At 36.5% G+C, this 17,204-nt stretch overlaps 1 protein-coding gene across 1 annotated transcript in view; it reads left to right on the top strand.

Annotated features, from left to right (window-relative positions):
- Positions 1 to 455: 455 nt before the first annotated feature.
- The window catches only part of ccm2 (CCM2 scaffold protein), a 48,615-nt gene continuing 31,866 nt past the window's right edge, over positions 456 to 17,204 (top strand). Inside the window, 1 exon segment of the mRNA XM_046291008.1 lies at positions 456 to 807. Within this exon segment, the coding sequence (XP_046146964.1) occupies positions 778 to 807 (30 nt within the window). The 5' untranslated portion in view covers positions 456 to 777.

The raw sequence follows: 17,204 nt of genomic DNA, 5'->3' as shown, positions 1-17,204 counted from the left end.
GTCTGGGGTGGAAAGGTAGGTCTACTCTGTCTGGGGTGGAAAGGTAGGTCTACTCTATCTGGGGTGGAAAGGTAGGTCTACTCTGTCTGGGGTGGAAAGGTAGGTCTACTCTGTCTGGGGTGGAAAGGTAGGTCTACTCTGTCTGGGGTGGAAAGGTTGGTCTAACTTTTGAAAGGACCATACTCAGATTCCTTAAAATATCTTAGATTGAATTATTTGCAAACAGGGACAGTTTCGTTGCAAACAAGACACAGTGATTTGGCATTGGATAAATATGATAAAATGAATGAATCCCGTCCTCCCAGTCCGTGGGCCTTGTCAGTAGTATTTTTCTATTATCCCTCTTGGTTTTAATTTTTGTATCACAAAATGTAAGGTGAATGATCACTTCCGCACAGTAGGTGGCAGCATGCACAAACAAAATGTGCTGAACACCATGACACCGAAGAAGAACACTCAAAATGGCGACACGGTAGAAAAGTTCATGCTGTTTTGTCTGTTTTGAATTCCCCTTATCTTTTCCATGTAGTTGTTTTAATAATAATACCAAGTCACTGCTATCTGACATAAGGAAATAAAGTGTTGGTTGTTTGTTTTTTGACAACGCGAGAATTGAATGTTATCGAAGTTACAAACTGTTATTATTCCACACATTTTATGATCACAGAAGGCCCACTAGCTATGCTATTTGTTTTTATTTTTTACTTTGGGTGGAAATGTCAAAGATTATCAGTGTGTCTCTAAGAGAGTTGTCATGAAGAGGATCAACACATAGAAATGGAAGAGGATGTGAAGAAAGTGAAAAAGGTACGTGACTAACTTTATTAGTTAGTTAAGTGTGGTAGAAACAGGCTTGGTTTCAGGGCGTCGTTTTTCTCTCTTGTTTCGTGATTGTCATCATTATACTTTCGTAACTGAATAACAAACATCACGTTATGTTGCTACAATTCTGGCCGATATTTCTCTAAATGCGCCTTGTGTCATTTCTACAAAATAGTAAATAAACGTCCTTTGCGCAGTTTATATACCGTCAGGGTGGTAACATTTAATGTCTTTCAGCTCACTAACTTAAGATCTCACACTTGGCCACAAAGTTAAGAAAATCTCAAGGATGTTGGTAACTTGCATTTTGAAAACATCATTCATGCTCAACCAAGCTGGACTCGGGAGTAGATGTAAATATACATGTGTCTTCCTCCATTTAGTATGTTACATTTAGAATGTGTTACATTTACTATGTGTTACATTTAGTATGTGTTACATTTAGAATGTGTTACATTTACTATGTGTTACATTTAGTATGTGTTGTTACATTTAGTATGTGTTACATTTAGAATGTGTTACATTTACTATGTGGTACATTTAGTATGTGTTGTTACATTTAGTATGTGTTGTTACATTTACTATGTGTTACATTTACATTACATTTAAGTCATTTAGCAGACGTATGTTTGTCATTTAGTATGTGCTGTTACATTTACTATGTGTGTTACATTTAGTATGTGTTGTTATTTAGTATTGTTACATTTACATTTATATGTTACATTTAGTATGTGTTGTTACATTTAGTATGTGTTGTTACATTTAGTATGTGTTGTTACATTTAGTATGTGTTGTTACATTTAGTATGTGTTGTTACATTTAGTATGTGTTGTTACATTTAGTATGTGTTGTTACATTTAGTATGTGTTGTTACATTTAGTATGTTTTGTTACATTTAGTATGTGTTGTTACATTTAGTATGTGTTGTTACATTTAGTATGTGTTGTTACATTTAGTATGTGTTGTTACATTTAGTATGTGTTGTTACATTTAGTATGTGTTGTTACATTTAGTATGTGTTGTTACATTTAGTATGTGTTGTTACATTTAGTATGTGTTGTTACATTTAGTATGTGTTGTTACATTTAGTATGTGTTGTTACATTTAGTATGTGTTGTTACATTTAGTATGTGTTGTTACATTTAGTATGTGTTGTTACATTTAGTATGTGTTGTTACATTTAGTTGTTGTTACATTTAGTATGTGTTGTTACATTTAGTATGTGCTGTTACATTTAGTATGTGTTGTTACATTTAGTATGTGTTGTTACATTTAGTATGTGTTGTTACATTTAGTATGTGTTATGTGTTGTTACATTTAGTATGTGTTGTTACATTTAGTATGTGTTGTTACATTTAGTATGTGTTGTTACATTTAGTATGTGTTGTTACATTTAGTATGTGTTGTTACATTTAGTATGTGTTGTTACATTTAGTATGTGTTGTTACATTTAGTATGTGTTGTTACATTTAGTATGTGTTATGTTTTGTTACATTTAGTATGTGTTATGTTTTGTTACATTTAGTATGTGTTATGTTTTGTTACATTTAGTATGTGTTATGTTTTGTTACATTTAGTATGTGTTGTTACATTTAGTATGTGTTGTTACATTTAGTATGTGTTGTTACATTTAGTATGTGTTGTTACATTTAGTATGTGTTATGTGTTGTTACATTTAGTATGTGTTGTTACATTTAGTATGTGTTGTTACATTTAGTATGTGTTACATTTAGTATGTGTTGTTACATTTAGTATGTGTTATGTGTTGTTCCATTTAGTATGTGTTGTTACATTTAGTTACATTTAGTATGTGTTGTTACATTTAGTATGTGTTGTTACATTTAGTATGTGTTGTGTTTTGTTACATTTAGTATGTGTTATGTTTTGTTACATTTAGTATGTGTTGTTACATTTAGTATGTGTTGTTACATTTAGTATGTGTTGTTACATTTAGTATGTGTTGTTACATTTAGTATGTGTTGTTACATTTAGTATGTGTTGTTACATTTAGTATGTGTTGTTACATTTAGTATGTGTTATTACATTTAGTATGTGTTATGTTTTGTTACATTTAGTATGTGTTGTTACATTTAGTATGTGTTGTTACATGTATTATGTGTTGTTACATTTAGTATGTGTTGTTACATTTAGTATGTGTTGTTACATTTAGTATGTGTTGTTACATTTAGTATGTGTTGTTACATTTAGTATGTGTTGTTACATTTAGTATGTGTTGTGTTTTATTACATTTAGTATGTGTTATGTTTTGTTACATTTAGTATGTGTTATGTTTTGTTACATTTAGTATGTGTTATGTGTTGTTACATTTAGTATGTTTTGTTACATTTAGTATGTTTTGTTACATTTAGTATGTGTTGTTACATTTAGTATGTGTTGTTACATTTAGTATGTGTTGTTCCATTTAGTATGTGTTGTTACATTTAGTATGTGTTGTTACATTTAGTATGTGTTGTTACATTTAGTATGTGTTGTTACATTTAGTATGTGTTGTTACATTTAGTATGTGTTGTTACATTTAGTATGTGTTGTTACATTTAGTATGTGTTGTTACATTTAGTATGTGTTGTTACATTTAGTGTTGTTATTTAGTATGTTTGTTACATTTAGTATGTGTTGTTACATTTAGTATGTGTTGTTACATTTAGTATGTGTTGTTACATTTAGTATGTGTTACATTTAGTTTTGTTACATTTAGTATGTGTTATGTTTGTTACATTTAGTATGTTTGTTACATTTAGTATGTTTTGTTACATTTAGTATGTTTTGTTTTGTTACATTTAGTATGTGTTGTTACATTTAGTATGTGTTGTTTTTGTTACATTTAGTATGTGTTTTGTTGTATGTGTTGTTACATTTAGTATGTGTTGTTACATTTAGTATGTGTTGTTACATTTAGTATGTGTTGTTACATTTAGTATGTGTTGTTACATTTAGTATGTGTTGTTACATTTAGTATGTGTTGTTACATTTAGTATGTGTTATGTTTTGTTACATTTAGTATGTGTTGTTACATTTAGTATGTGTTGTTACATTGTAGTAGTATGTGTTGTTACATTTAGTATGTGTTGTTACATTTAGTATGTGTTATTACATTTAGTATGTTTTGTTACATTTAGTATGTTGTTACATTTAGTATGTTTTGTTACATTTAGTATGTGTTGTTACATTTAGTATGTGTTGTTACATTTAGTATGTGTTGTTACATTTAGTATGTGTTATGTGTTGTTACATTTAGTATGTGTTATGTGTTGTTACATTTAGTATGTGTTGTTACATTTAGTATGTGTTGTTACATTTAGTATGTGTTGTTACATTTAGTATGTGTTGTTACATTTAGTATGTGTTACATTTAGTTTTGTTTGTTACATTTAGTATGTGTTATGTGTTGTTACATTTAGTATGTGTTGTTACATTTAGTATGTGTTATGTTACATTTAGTATGTGTTATGTGTTGTTACATTTAGTATGTGTTGTTTGTTACATTTAGTATGTGTTGTTACATTTAGTATGTGTTATGTTTTGTTACATTTAGTATGTGTTATGTGTTGTTACATTTAGTATGTGTTATGTGTTGTTACATTTAGTATGTGTTATGTTTTGTTACATTTAGTATGTGTTATGTGTTGTTACATTTAGTATGTGTTATGTTTTGTTACATTTAGTATGTGTTGTTACATTTAGTATGTGTTATGTTTTGTTACATTTAGTATGTGTTATGTTTTGTTACATTTAGTATGTGTTGTTACATTTAGTATGTGTTGTTACATTTAGTATGTGTTGTTACATTTAGTATGTGTTGTTACATTTAGTATGTGTTATGTTTTGTTACATTTAGTATGTTTTGTTACATTTAGTATGTGTTGTTACATTTAGTATGTGTTGTTACATTTAGTATGTGTGTTTTGTTACATTTAGTATGTTTGTTACATTTAGTATGTGTTGTTACATTTAGTATGTGTTGTTACATTTAGTATGTGTTGTGTTTTGTTACATTTAGTATGTTTTGTTACATTTAGTATGTGTTATGTTTGTTACATTTAGTATGTGTTGTTACATTTAGTATGTGTTGTTACATTTAGTATGTGTTATGTGTTGTTACATTTAGTATGTGTTATGTTTTGTTACATTTAGTATGTGTTGTGTTTTGTTACATTTAGTATGTGTTATGTGTTGTTACATTTAGTATGTGTTATGTTTTGTTACATTTAGTATGTGTTATGTTTTGTTACATTTAGTATGTGTTATGTGTTGTTACATTTAGTATGTGTTGTTACATTTAGTATGTGTTACATTTAGTATGTGTTGTTACATTTAGTATGTGTTGTTACATTTAGTATGTGTTGTGTTTTGTTACATTTAGTATGTTTTGTTACATTTAGTATGTGTTATGTTTGTTACATTTAGTATGTGTTGTTACATTTAGTATGTGTTATGTTTTGTTACATTTAGTATGTGTTGTTACATTTAGTATGTGTTGTTACATTTAGTATGTGTTGTTACATTTAGTATGTTTGTTACATTTAGTTATGTGTTGTTACATTTAGTATGTGTTGTTACATTTAGTATGTGTTGTTACATTTAGTATGTGTTACATTTAGTTACATTTAGTATGTGTTGTTACATTTAGTATGTGTTGTTACATTTAGTATGTGTTGTTACATTTATGTACATTTAGTATGTGTTGTTACATTTAGTATGTTGTATGTGTTGTTACATTTAGTACATTTAGTATGTTTGTTACATTTAGTATGTGTTGTTACATTTAGTATGTGTTGTTACATTTAGTATGTGTTGTTACATTTAGTATGTGTTGTTACATTTAGTATGTGTTGTTACATTTTTAGTATGTGTTGTTACATTTAGTTACATTTAGTATGTGTTATGTATGTTTACATTTAGTATGTGTTGTTACATTTTTGTTACATTTAGTATGTTTTGTTACATTTAGTATGTGTTGTTACATTTAGTATGTGTTGTTACATTTAGTATGTGTTGTTACATTTAGTTTTGTTACATTTAGTATGTTTTGTTACATTTAGTATGTTTTGTTACATTTAGTATGTTTTGTTACATTTAGTATGTGTTGTTACATTTAGTATGTGTTGTGTTTTGTTACATTTAGTATGTTTTGTTACATTTAGTATGTTTTGTTACATTTAGTATGTGTTGTTACATTTAGTATGTTTTATGTTTTGTTACATTTAGTATGTGTTGTTACATTTAGTATGTGTTGTTACATTTAGTATGTGTTGTTACATTTAGTATGTGTTGTTACATTTAGTATGTGTTATGTTTTGTTACATTTAGTATGTGTTGTTACATTTAGTATGTGTTATGTTTTGTTACATTTAGTATGTTTTGTTACATTTAGTATGTGTTATGTTTTGTTACATTTAGTATGTGTTATGTTTTGTTACATTTAGTATGTGTTATGTTTTGTTACATTTAGTATGTGTTATGTTTTGTTACATTTAGTATGTGTTATGTTTTGTTACATTTAGTATGTGTTATGTTTTGTTACATTTAGTATGTTTTGTTACATTTAGTATGTTTTGTTACATTTAGTATGTGTTATGTTTTGTTACATTTAGTATGTTTTGTTACATTTAGTATGTGTTATGTTTTGTTACATTTAGTATGTGTTGTGTTTTGTTACATTTAGTATGTGTTGTTACATTTAGTATGTGTTGTGTTTTGTTACATTTAGTATGTGTTATGTTTTGTTACATTTAGTATGTGTTATGTTTTGTTACATTTAGTATGTTTTGTTACATTTAGTATGTTTTGTTACATTTAGTATGTGTTGTTACATTTAGTATGTTTTGTTACATTTAGTATGTTTTGTTACATTTAGTATGTGTTGTTACATTTAGTATGTTTTGTTACATTTAGTATGTTTTGTTACATTTAGTATGTGTTGTTACATTTAGTATGTTTTGTTACATTTAGTATGTTTTGTTACATTTAGTATGTTTTGTTACATTTAGTATGTTTTGTTACATTTAGTATGTGTTGTTACATTTAGTATGTTTTGTTACATTTAGTATGTGTTGTGTTTTGTTACATTTAGTATGTTTTGTTACATTTAGTATGTCTTATGTTTTGTTACATTTAGTATGTGTTGTTACATTTAGTATGTGTTGTTACATTTAGTATGTGTTGTTACATTTAGTATGTGTTGTTACATTTAGTATGTGTTGTTACATTTAGAATGTGTTGTTACATTTAGTATGTGCTGTTACATTTAGTATGTGTTGTTACATTTAGTATGTGTTGTTACATTTAGTATGTGTTGTTACATTTAGTATGTGTTGTTACATTTAGTATGTTTTGTTACATTTAGTATGTTTTGTTACATTTAGTATGTGTTGTTACATTTAGTATGTTTTGTTACATTTAGTATGTTTTGTTACATTTAGTATGTTTTGTTACATTTAGTATGTGTTATGTTTTGTTACATTTAGTGTGTGTTGTTACATTTAGTATGTTTTGTTACATTTAGTATGTGTTATGTTTTGTTACATTTAGTATGTTTTGTTACATTTAGTATGTGTTATGTTTTGTTACATTTAGTATGTTTTGTTACATTTAGTATGGTATTTATTCGTTTGTGGATGTTCCTCATCCATTTCATATATGTTTTACGAATCAGAGTTTTGTATGATATGTGTTAGGAATTTAAATTGGTTGTGGCCTCAACTTCAGTACTACAGGATAGATCCTGAATGTGACGCAGCGGTCTAAGGCACTGCATCTCAGTGCTTCAGGCGTCACTACAGACACCCAGGTTCGAATCCAGGCTGTATCACAACTGGCCGTGATAGGGAGTTCCCATAGGGCAGCGCACAATGGGCCCAGCGTCGTCCGGGTTTGGCCGGTGTAGGCCGTCATTGTAAATAAGAATTTGTTCTTAACTGAGTTGCCTAGTTAATGCCTAGTTAAATAAAGGTTAAATAAAAAAAAATATATATATATAATAATAAACACATTAATATTACTGAATATCCTGGTATGGCACAAGGTCATTATAAAGGTATGCCAATCTGGATATTGCCCAAGTCTACTGTAAAAAATATATATATATAAACTTTGACTCTGGGTGTATGTTTCCTGTGATCGCAGTCAGATTTTTAATGGGGAAAGTGTTCTTGGTGTCAACTGTCATTGAGCAGGTCACTCACAGATGTTCTTCTCTTTCTCTCTCTCATCTGAAAGGAAGGGGTGTCAAGGAGAGGATGGACAGTAGGGGTGTGGTTATAACGTCAGCTGTCAAGGAGAGGATTGACAGTAGGGGTGTGGTTATAACGTCAGCTGTCAAGGAGAGGATGGACAGTAGGGGTGTGTTTATAGTGTCAGCTGTCAAGGAGAGGATGGACAGTAGGGGTGTGGTTATAACGTCAGCTGTCAAGGAGAGGATGGACAGTAGGGGTGTGTTTATAGTGTCAGCTGTCAAGGAGAGGATGGACAGTAGGGGTGTGGTTATAACGTCAGCTGTCAAGGAGAGGATGGACAGTAGGGGTGTGGTTATAATGTCAGCTGTTAAGGAGAGGTTTGACAGTAGGGGTGTGTTTATAGTGTCAGCTGTCAAGGAGAGGATGGACAGTAGGGGTGTGGTTATAACGTCAGCTGTCAAGGAGAAGGATGGACAGTAGGGGTGTGGTTATAGTGTCAGCTGTCAAGGAGAGGATGGACAGTAGGGGTGTGGTTATAGTGTCAGCTGTCAAGGAGAGGATGGACAGTAGGGGTGTGGTTATAGTGTCAGCTGTCAAGGAGAGGATGGACAGTAGGGGTGTGTTTATAGTGTCAGCTGTCAGGGAGAGGATTGGCAGTAGGGGTGTGTTTATAGGATTGGCAGTAGGGGTGTGTTTATAGGTTTGGCAGTAGGGGTGTGTTTATAGGTTTGACAGTAGGGGTGTGTTTATAGGATTGACAGTAGGGGTGTGTTTATAGGATTGACAGTAGGGGTGTGTTTATAGGATTGACAGTAGGGGTGTGTTTATTGTGTCAGCTGTCAAGGAGAAGGATTGGCAGTAGGTGTGTGTTTATTGACAGTAGGGGTGTGGTTATAGGTTTGACAGTAGGGGTGTGTTTATTGGCAGTAGGGGTGTGGTTATAGGTTTGACAGTAGGTGTGTGTTTATTGGCAGTAGGGGTGTGTTTATAGGATTGACAGTAGGGGTGTGTTTATAGTGTCAGCTGTCAAGGAGAGGATTGGCAGTAGGGGTGTGTTTATAGGATTGGCAGTAGGGGTGTGTTTATAGGGTGTGTTTATTGGCAGGTTTGGCAGTAGGGGTGTGTTTATAGGTTTGACAGTAGGGGTGTGTTTATAGGATTGACAGTAGGGGTGTGTTTAAAGGATTGGCAGTAGGGGTGTGTTTATTGACAGTAGGGGTGTGGTTATAGGTTTGACAGTAAGGGTGTGTTTATAGGATTGACAGTAGGGGTGTGTTTATAGTGTCAGCTGTCATAGAGAAGGATTGGCAGTAGGGGTGTGTTTATAGTGTCAGCTGTCAAGGAGAGGATTGGCAGTAGGGGTGTGTTTATTGACAGTAGGGGTGTGTTTATAGTGTCAGCTGTCAAGGAGAGGATTGGCAGTAGGGGTGTGTTTATTGACAGTAGGGGTGTGGTTATTGGCAGTAGGGGTGTGTTTATTGGCAGTAGGGGTGTGTTTATAGTGTCAGCTGTCAAGGAGAAGGATTGGCAGTAGGGGTGTGTTTATTGGCAGTAGGGGTGTGTTTATAGTGTCAGCTGTCAAGGAGAAGGATTGGCAGTAGGGGTGTGTTTATTGGCAGTAGGGGTGTGTTTATTGGCAGTAGGGGTGTGTTTATTGGCAGTAGGGGTGTGTTTATTGGCAGTAGGGGTGTGTTTATTGACAGTAGGGGTGTGGTTATTGGCAGTAGGGGTGTGTTTATTGGCAGTAGGGGTGTGTTTATAGTGTCAGCTGTCAAGGAGAAGGATTGGCAGTAGGGGTGTGTTTATTGGCAGTAGGGGTGTGTTTATAGTGTCAGCTGTCAAGGAGAAGGATTGGCAGTAGGGGTGTGTTTATTGGCAGTAGGGGTGTGTTTATTGGCAGTAGGGGTGTGTTTATTGGCAGTAGGGGTATGTTTATAGGTTTGACAGTAGGGGTGTGTTTACTCTCCTTCCAGACCCATATAAAACATCTCCAATCCAAAGTTAAATCTAGAATTGGCTTCCTATTTCGCAACAAAGCATCCTTCACTCATGCTGCCAAACATACCCTTGTAAAACTGACCATCCTACCAATCCTCGACTTTGGCGATGTCATTTACAAAATAGCCTCCAATACCCTACTCAACAAATTGGATGCAGTCTATCACAGTGCAATCCGTTTTGTCACCAAAGCCCCATATACTACCTACCATTGCGACCTGTATGCTCTCGTTGGCTGGCCCTCGCTTCATACTCGTCGCCAAACCCACTGGCTCCATGTCATCTACAAGACCCTGCTAGGTAAAGTCCCCCCTTATCTCAGCTCGCTGGTCACCATAGCATCTCCCACCTGTAGCACACAGGTATATCTCTCTGGTCACCCCCAAAACCAATTCTTTCTTTGGCCGCCTCTCCTTCCAGTTCTCTGCTGCCAATGACTGGAACGAACTACAAAAATCTCTGAAACTGGAAACACTTATCTCCCTCACTAGCTTTAAGCACCAGCTGTCAGAGCATCTTACAGATTACTGCACCTGTACATAGCCCACCTATAATTTAGCCCAAACAACTACCTATCCTACTGTATTTATTTTATTTATTTTGCTCCTTTGCACCCCATTATTTTTATTTCTACTTTGTACATTCTTCCATTGCAAATCTACCATTCCTGTGTTTTACTTGCTATTTTGTATTTACTTTGCCACCATGGCCTTTTTTGCCTTTACCTCCCTTCTCACCTCATTTGCTCACATTGTATATAGACTTGTTTATACTGTATTATTGACTGTATGTTTGTTTTACTCCATGTGTAACTCTGTGTCGTTGTTTGTGTCGAACTGCTTTGCTTTATCTTGGTCAGGTCGCAATTGTAAATGAGAACTTGTTCTCAACTTGCCTACCTGGTTAAATAAAGGGTTATATATATAAATACCTGGTTAAATAAAGGGTTATATATATAAATACCTGGTTAAATAAAGGGTTATATATATAAATACATGGTTAAATAAAGGGTTAGGGTTATATATATAAATACCTGGTTAAATAAAGGGTTATATATATAAATACCTGGTTAAATAAAGGGTTATATATATAAATACCTGGTTAAATAAAGTTATATATATAAATACCTGGTTAAATAAAGGGTTAGGGTTATATATATAAATACCTGGTTAAATAAAGGGTTATATATATAAATACCTGGTTAAATAAAGGGTTAGGGTTATATATATAAATACCTGGTTAAATAAAGGGTTATATATATATATTTATAAATACCTGGTTAAATAAAGGGTTATATATATAAATACCTGGTTAAATAAAGGGTTAGGGTTATATATATATATATACATACCTGGTTAAATAAAGGGTTATATATATACCTGGTTAAATAAAGGGTTATATATATACCTGGTTAAATAAAGGGTTGGGGTTATATATATAAATACCTGGTTAAATAAAGGGTTAGGGTTATATATATAAATACCTGGTTAAATAAAGGGTTAGAGTTATATATATATATATAAAAATACCTGGTTAAATAAAGGGTTATATATATAAATACCTGGTTAAATAACGGGTTAGGGTTATATATATAAATACCTGGTTAAATAAAGGGTTATATATATAAATACCTGGTTAAATAAAGGGTTACACATATATATAAATACCTGGTTAAATAAAGGGTTATATATATATATACCTGGTTAAATAAAGGGTTATATATATAAATACCTGGTTAAATAAAGGGTTAGGGTTATATAAATATAAATAAAGGGTAAATATAAAATACCTGGTTAAATAAAGGGTTATATATATAAATACCTGGTTAAATAAAGGGTTATATATATAAATACCTGGTTAAATAAAGGGTTATATATATAAATACCTGGTTAAATAAAGGGTTAGGGTTATATATATAAATACCTGGTTAAATAAAGGGTTATATATATATATATACCTGGTTAAATAAAGGGTTAGGGTTATATATATAAATACCTGGTTAAATAAAGGGTTATATATATAAATACCTGGTTAAATAAAGGGTTAGGGTTATATATATAAATACCTGGTTAAATAAAGGGTTATATATATAAATACCTGGTTAAATAAAGGGTTAGGGTTATATATATAAATACCTGGTTAAATAAAGGGTTATATATATAAATACCTGGTTAAATAAAGGTGAAATAAAATAAATAAAGTATCTACATGGGCTCCGATATGAAACGGGAACCATATACGTTTTAGTTTGAATTGATTCGGTTTGATTGAATCGATATGATTCGATGCGTTAACGTTTGTTTGCATAATCACATTGATTTTCCATTCTACATTAAAATAGGCTGCGGATGGGGCTCATGAGCCTCTCTGAGTGTCTATGGTGGATCCTATGTAGGATCCCATACATGAGACTAGGGATCTACCACCCACTATCAAATTAAGGGGGGGAATATAAATTTATTTTGTCGTCCCCCCCCCACTTTGGTTCCGAAATCTCATCGTTAACTTGTAAGTTTGGCAGATGGAGTGTTTGAGCTAGTTAATGTATCAATATTTATGGTTTACAAATTACCTTTGACATAGCCGGTGAATATATATATATATATAGCACAACTTTGAATTTCACCCCCCCCCCCAATCTCAAAATGGAATTGTTTTGACTATTTTGGAAGATGCACGGAGTGATTGTTTTCCTCTCTTCAGCCATGCAGTGTACCATGTAAAAGTGATTGATGTTCTCGTTAGACAGGGTAAAGGTGATTCATTGAATAGTTAAAAAATGATAATATACTCGTAGTGTTGAAAGGGCAATTCTGCAAATGTTGTATTGATCTCTGGCACAACACCAACAACAGGTACCAACAACAGACTGTATGTGAAAACGCTGCGTTTCTACGTTTTGAAGAAGAGAAACATATCAACTGTAAACATCCTGCCTAATGACATTTATTTTTATTTTTATTTACATGTTTACCTTTTATTTAACGAGGGAAGTCAGTTAAGAACAGATTCTTATTTTCAATGACGGCCTGGGAACAGTGGGTTAACTGGTCTAGGAACAGTGGATTAACTGGTCTAGGAACAGTGGATTAACTGGTCTAGGAACAGTGGGTTAACTGGTCTAGGAACAGTGGATTAACTGGTCTAGGAACAGTGGTTTAACTGGTCTAGTGATGTCACAGAATATTTTTTATTTCTTAGATTTTTTAGGACATGGTAACTTGCGAAGCTGGGCACGGTGCCCAGTTTGACTCGGCTACTGATATTCCCTCTGGGGTTGTTCGGCAAAATGACTTGATGATCAACATCCGTTCCGTGCAGTTCAACTCTGAATGAGAGAACGCATCAATTGTCATCAAAACATTTTTTTTTTAGGGGGGGGGAGGTATTTTCAGAAGATAGAAAGAATGCAAAATGAGCAAGAACCAAAACAGTGAATCGGCAATCCGTAATATATATATTTTTAAATCTATTTTCTGACCGATGGATGCTACGTTTGGATCGGTTTGGGGTCTGTGGACCGATGAACTCCTCATTTCTTAAACATTTGAATCGGGGCTGATGAATCGGGGCTGATGAATCGGGACTGATGAATCGGGGCTGATGAATCGGGGCTGATGAATCGGGGCTGATGAACCGGGACTGATGAATCGGGGCTGATGAATCGGGGCTGATGAATCGGGGCTGATGAATCGGGGCTGATGAATCGCTGCTGATGAATCGGGGCTGATGAATCGGGGCTGATGAATCGGGACTGATGAATCGGGGCTGATGAATCGGGACTGATGAATCGGGGCTGATGAATCGGGACTGATGAATCGGGACTGATGAATCGGGGCTGATGAATCGGGACCGATGAATCGGGACTGATGAATCGGGGCTGATGAATCGGGGCTGATGAATCGGAGCTGATGAATCGGGACTGATGAATCGGGGCTGATGAATCGGGGCTGATGAATCGCTGCTGATGAATCGGGGCTGATGAATCGGGGCTGATGAATCGGGACTGATGAATCGGGACTGATGAATCGGGACTGATGAATCGGGGCTGATGAATCGCTGCTGATGAATCGGGGCTGATGAATCGGGGCTGATGAATCGGGACTGATGAATCGGGGCTGATGAATCGGGACTGATGAATCGGGGCTGATGAATCGGGACTGATGAATCGGGACTGATGAATCGGGGCTGATGAATCGGGGCTGATGAATCGGGACTGATGAATCGGGGCTGATGAATCGGGACTGATGAATCGGGGCTGATGAATCGGGACTGATGAATCGGGGCTGATGAATTGGGGCTGATGAATCGGGGCTGATGAATCGGGGCTGATGCGAATCAGTGAATCATTCCATCTGTGGTCTGCAGTCTCATTCACAGTAGACACTTGGCAGTCAGAGTTTCATCTTCTGAATCGTTCTCTCTCTGAATCGTTCTCTCTCTGAATCGGTCTCTCTTCTGAATCGTTCTCTCTCTGAATCGTTCTCTCTCTGAATCGTTCTCTCTCTGAATCGTTCTCTCTCTGAATCGTTCTCTCTCTGTCACTACAAGGAGTCTTATTATTTATATTTAATCAGTTGGATGATCCTCACGTGGAACAAGAAAGTGTTTTCGTTTCACTTGAAGGAGTGGTGCACATGTTTCCCTCTCTGGTTGACACACAGACACTGATGTTTCCCTCTCTAGTTGACACACAGACATGGATGAGGAGGAGGGTGAAGGGAGGAGGGTGAAGGGAGGAGGGTGAAGGGAGGAGAGTGAAGGGAGGAGGGTGAAGGGAGGAGGGTGAAGGGAGGAGGGTGAAAGGAGGAGGGAGGAGGGTGAAGGGAGGAGGGAGGAGGGTGAAGGGAGGAGGGAGGGGGTGAAGGGAGGAGGGTGAGGGAGGAGGGAGGAGGGTGAAGGGAGGAGGGTGAAGGGAGGAGGGTGAAAGGAGGAGGGTGAAGGGAGGAGGGAGGAGGGTGAAGGGAGGAGGGTGAAGGGAGGAGGGAGGAGGGTGAAGGGAGGAGGGTGAAGGGAGGAGGGTGAAAAGAGGAGGGTGGAGGGAGGAGGGTGACGGGAGGAGGGAGAAGGGAGGAGGGTGGACTGAGGAGGGTGAAGGGAGGAGGGTGAAGGGAGGAGGGTGAAGGGAGGAGGACTTACATAAACCAGACAGGAAGTTACACTGCTTTCTGTCGTCTGCCAACACTACACTCCAACCCTGGGGACTGGAACTCCAACCGGGAACTTGCCTACCATCTTTTTATCCAGTCTTGTTTCCTCGTTCCTCGCTGTAGCCATAACTCTCTTGTCCTTTGTGTATTGAGATTAGCGAGATGGGGGAAAGGTTTAAGCCTGGGAAGGCGTTGTTAGGTGGTGGTCATCATCTGAGTCCACACGAGGGGTATTTCCTGTCCTTTTGATCCTGCCGAACCCAGAGTGTCCTCTATATATTTAGTGTATGCCAGGCTTTTAACTCAGTCGTCATCACCAGACCTCACCGACTCTGATCCTGGAGAAACTTCTAGATGGCCTACAGATCTTGATTAGGCCTAGTTATGAGCAGTTGGTTTGCTGAATAAAGTTTTTTTTTTTTTTCTTTGCTGCGCAGGAACAAAAGTCTGTATACCCTGTCATGGTCACAAACCACTGTGCTTGGGAGAGTGGATTGGAGGGTGTTGTTGAAAGTGCCTGTGAAGAAACAGACAGTGCTATGTATTCCACTAGACAGAAACACACTACGTCTGATGCTGTCCACTAGATGGTGATGTTGTATAGATTCAGACTACCTGTCTGGTAAACCGTTGGCCGCATGTTAATGCCAGTTAGTGTTTATTCCCTATGTAAGGGCACTACTTTTGACCAGGACACATAGGGCTTCCCATAGGGCTCTGGTCAAAAGTAGTGCCCTTTATAGGGAATAGGGCTGTAGTGTAAAATAGTGCACTATACAGGGAATAGGGTGCCATTTGGGAAGCAAGCAGTGTAGCCTTCACAGGTCGGTAGCAGGGTGTTTATATGGGCCAGTAGCAGGGTGTTTATATGGGCCAGTAGCAGGGTGTTTATACGGGCCAGTAGAAGGGTGTTTATACGGGCCAGTAGCAGGGTGTTAATACGGGCCAGTAGCAGGGTGTTTATATGGGCCTGTAGCAGGGTGTTAATACGGGCCAGTAGAAGGGTGTTAATACGGGCCAGTAGCAGGGTGTTAATATGGGCCAGTAGCAGGGTGTTAATACGGGCCAGTAGCAGGGTGTTAATATGGGCCAGTAGCAGGGTGTTTATACGGGCCAGTAGCAGGGTGTTAATACGGGCCAGTAGCAGGGTGTTTATACGGGCCAGTAGCAGGGTGTTAATACGGGCTGGGCCAGTAGCAGGGTGTTTATACGGGCCAGTAGCAGGGTGTTTATACGGGCCCGTAGCAGGGTGTTTATACGGGCCAGTAGCAGGGTGTTTATATGGGCCAGTAGCAGGGTGTTTATACGGGCCAGTAGCAGGGTGTTTATACGGGCCAGTAGCAGGGTGTTTATACAGGCCAGTAGCAGGGTGTTAATACGGGCCAGTAGCAGGGTGGTAATACGGGCCAGTAGCAGGGTGTTAATACGGGCCAGTAGCAGGGTGTTTATACGGGCCAGTAGCAGGGTGTTAATACGGGCCAGTAGCAGGGTGTTTATACAGGCCAGTAGCAGGGTGTTAATACAGGCCAGTAGCAGGGTGTTTATATGGGCCAGTGGCAGGGTGTTTATACGGGCCAGTAGCAGGGTGTTAATATGGGTCAGTAGCAGGGTGTTTATACGGGCCAGTAGCAGAGTGTTTATATGGGCCAGTGGCAGGGTGTTTATATGGGCCAGTAGCAGGGTGTTAATATGGGTCAGTAGCAGGGTGTTTATACGGGCCAGTAGCAGGGTGTTAATACATGCCAGTAGCAGGGTGTTTATATGGGCCAGTGGCAGGGTGTTTATACGGGCCAGTAGCAGGGTGTTAATATGGGTCAGTAGCAGGGTGTTTATACGGGCCAGTAGCAGAGTGTTTATATGGGCCAGTGGCAGGGTGTTTATACGGGCCAGTAGCAGGGTGTTAATATGGGTCAGTAGCAGGGTGTTTATACGGGCCAGTAGCAGGGTGTTTATATGGGCCAGTAGCAGGGTGTTTATACGGGCCAGTAGCAGAGTGTTTATATGAGCCAGTAGCAGGGTGTTTATACGGGCCAGTAGAAGG

Source organism: Oncorhynchus gorbuscha, linkage group LG12 (genome assembly GCF_021184085.1).
Source record: "Oncorhynchus gorbuscha isolate QuinsamMale2020 ecotype Even-year linkage group LG12, OgorEven_v1.0, whole genome shotgun sequence".
NCBI lineage: Eukaryota > Metazoa > Chordata > Actinopteri > Salmoniformes > Salmonidae > Oncorhynchus > Oncorhynchus gorbuscha.
This window is presented reverse-complemented; position numbering and strand designations above follow the sequence as displayed.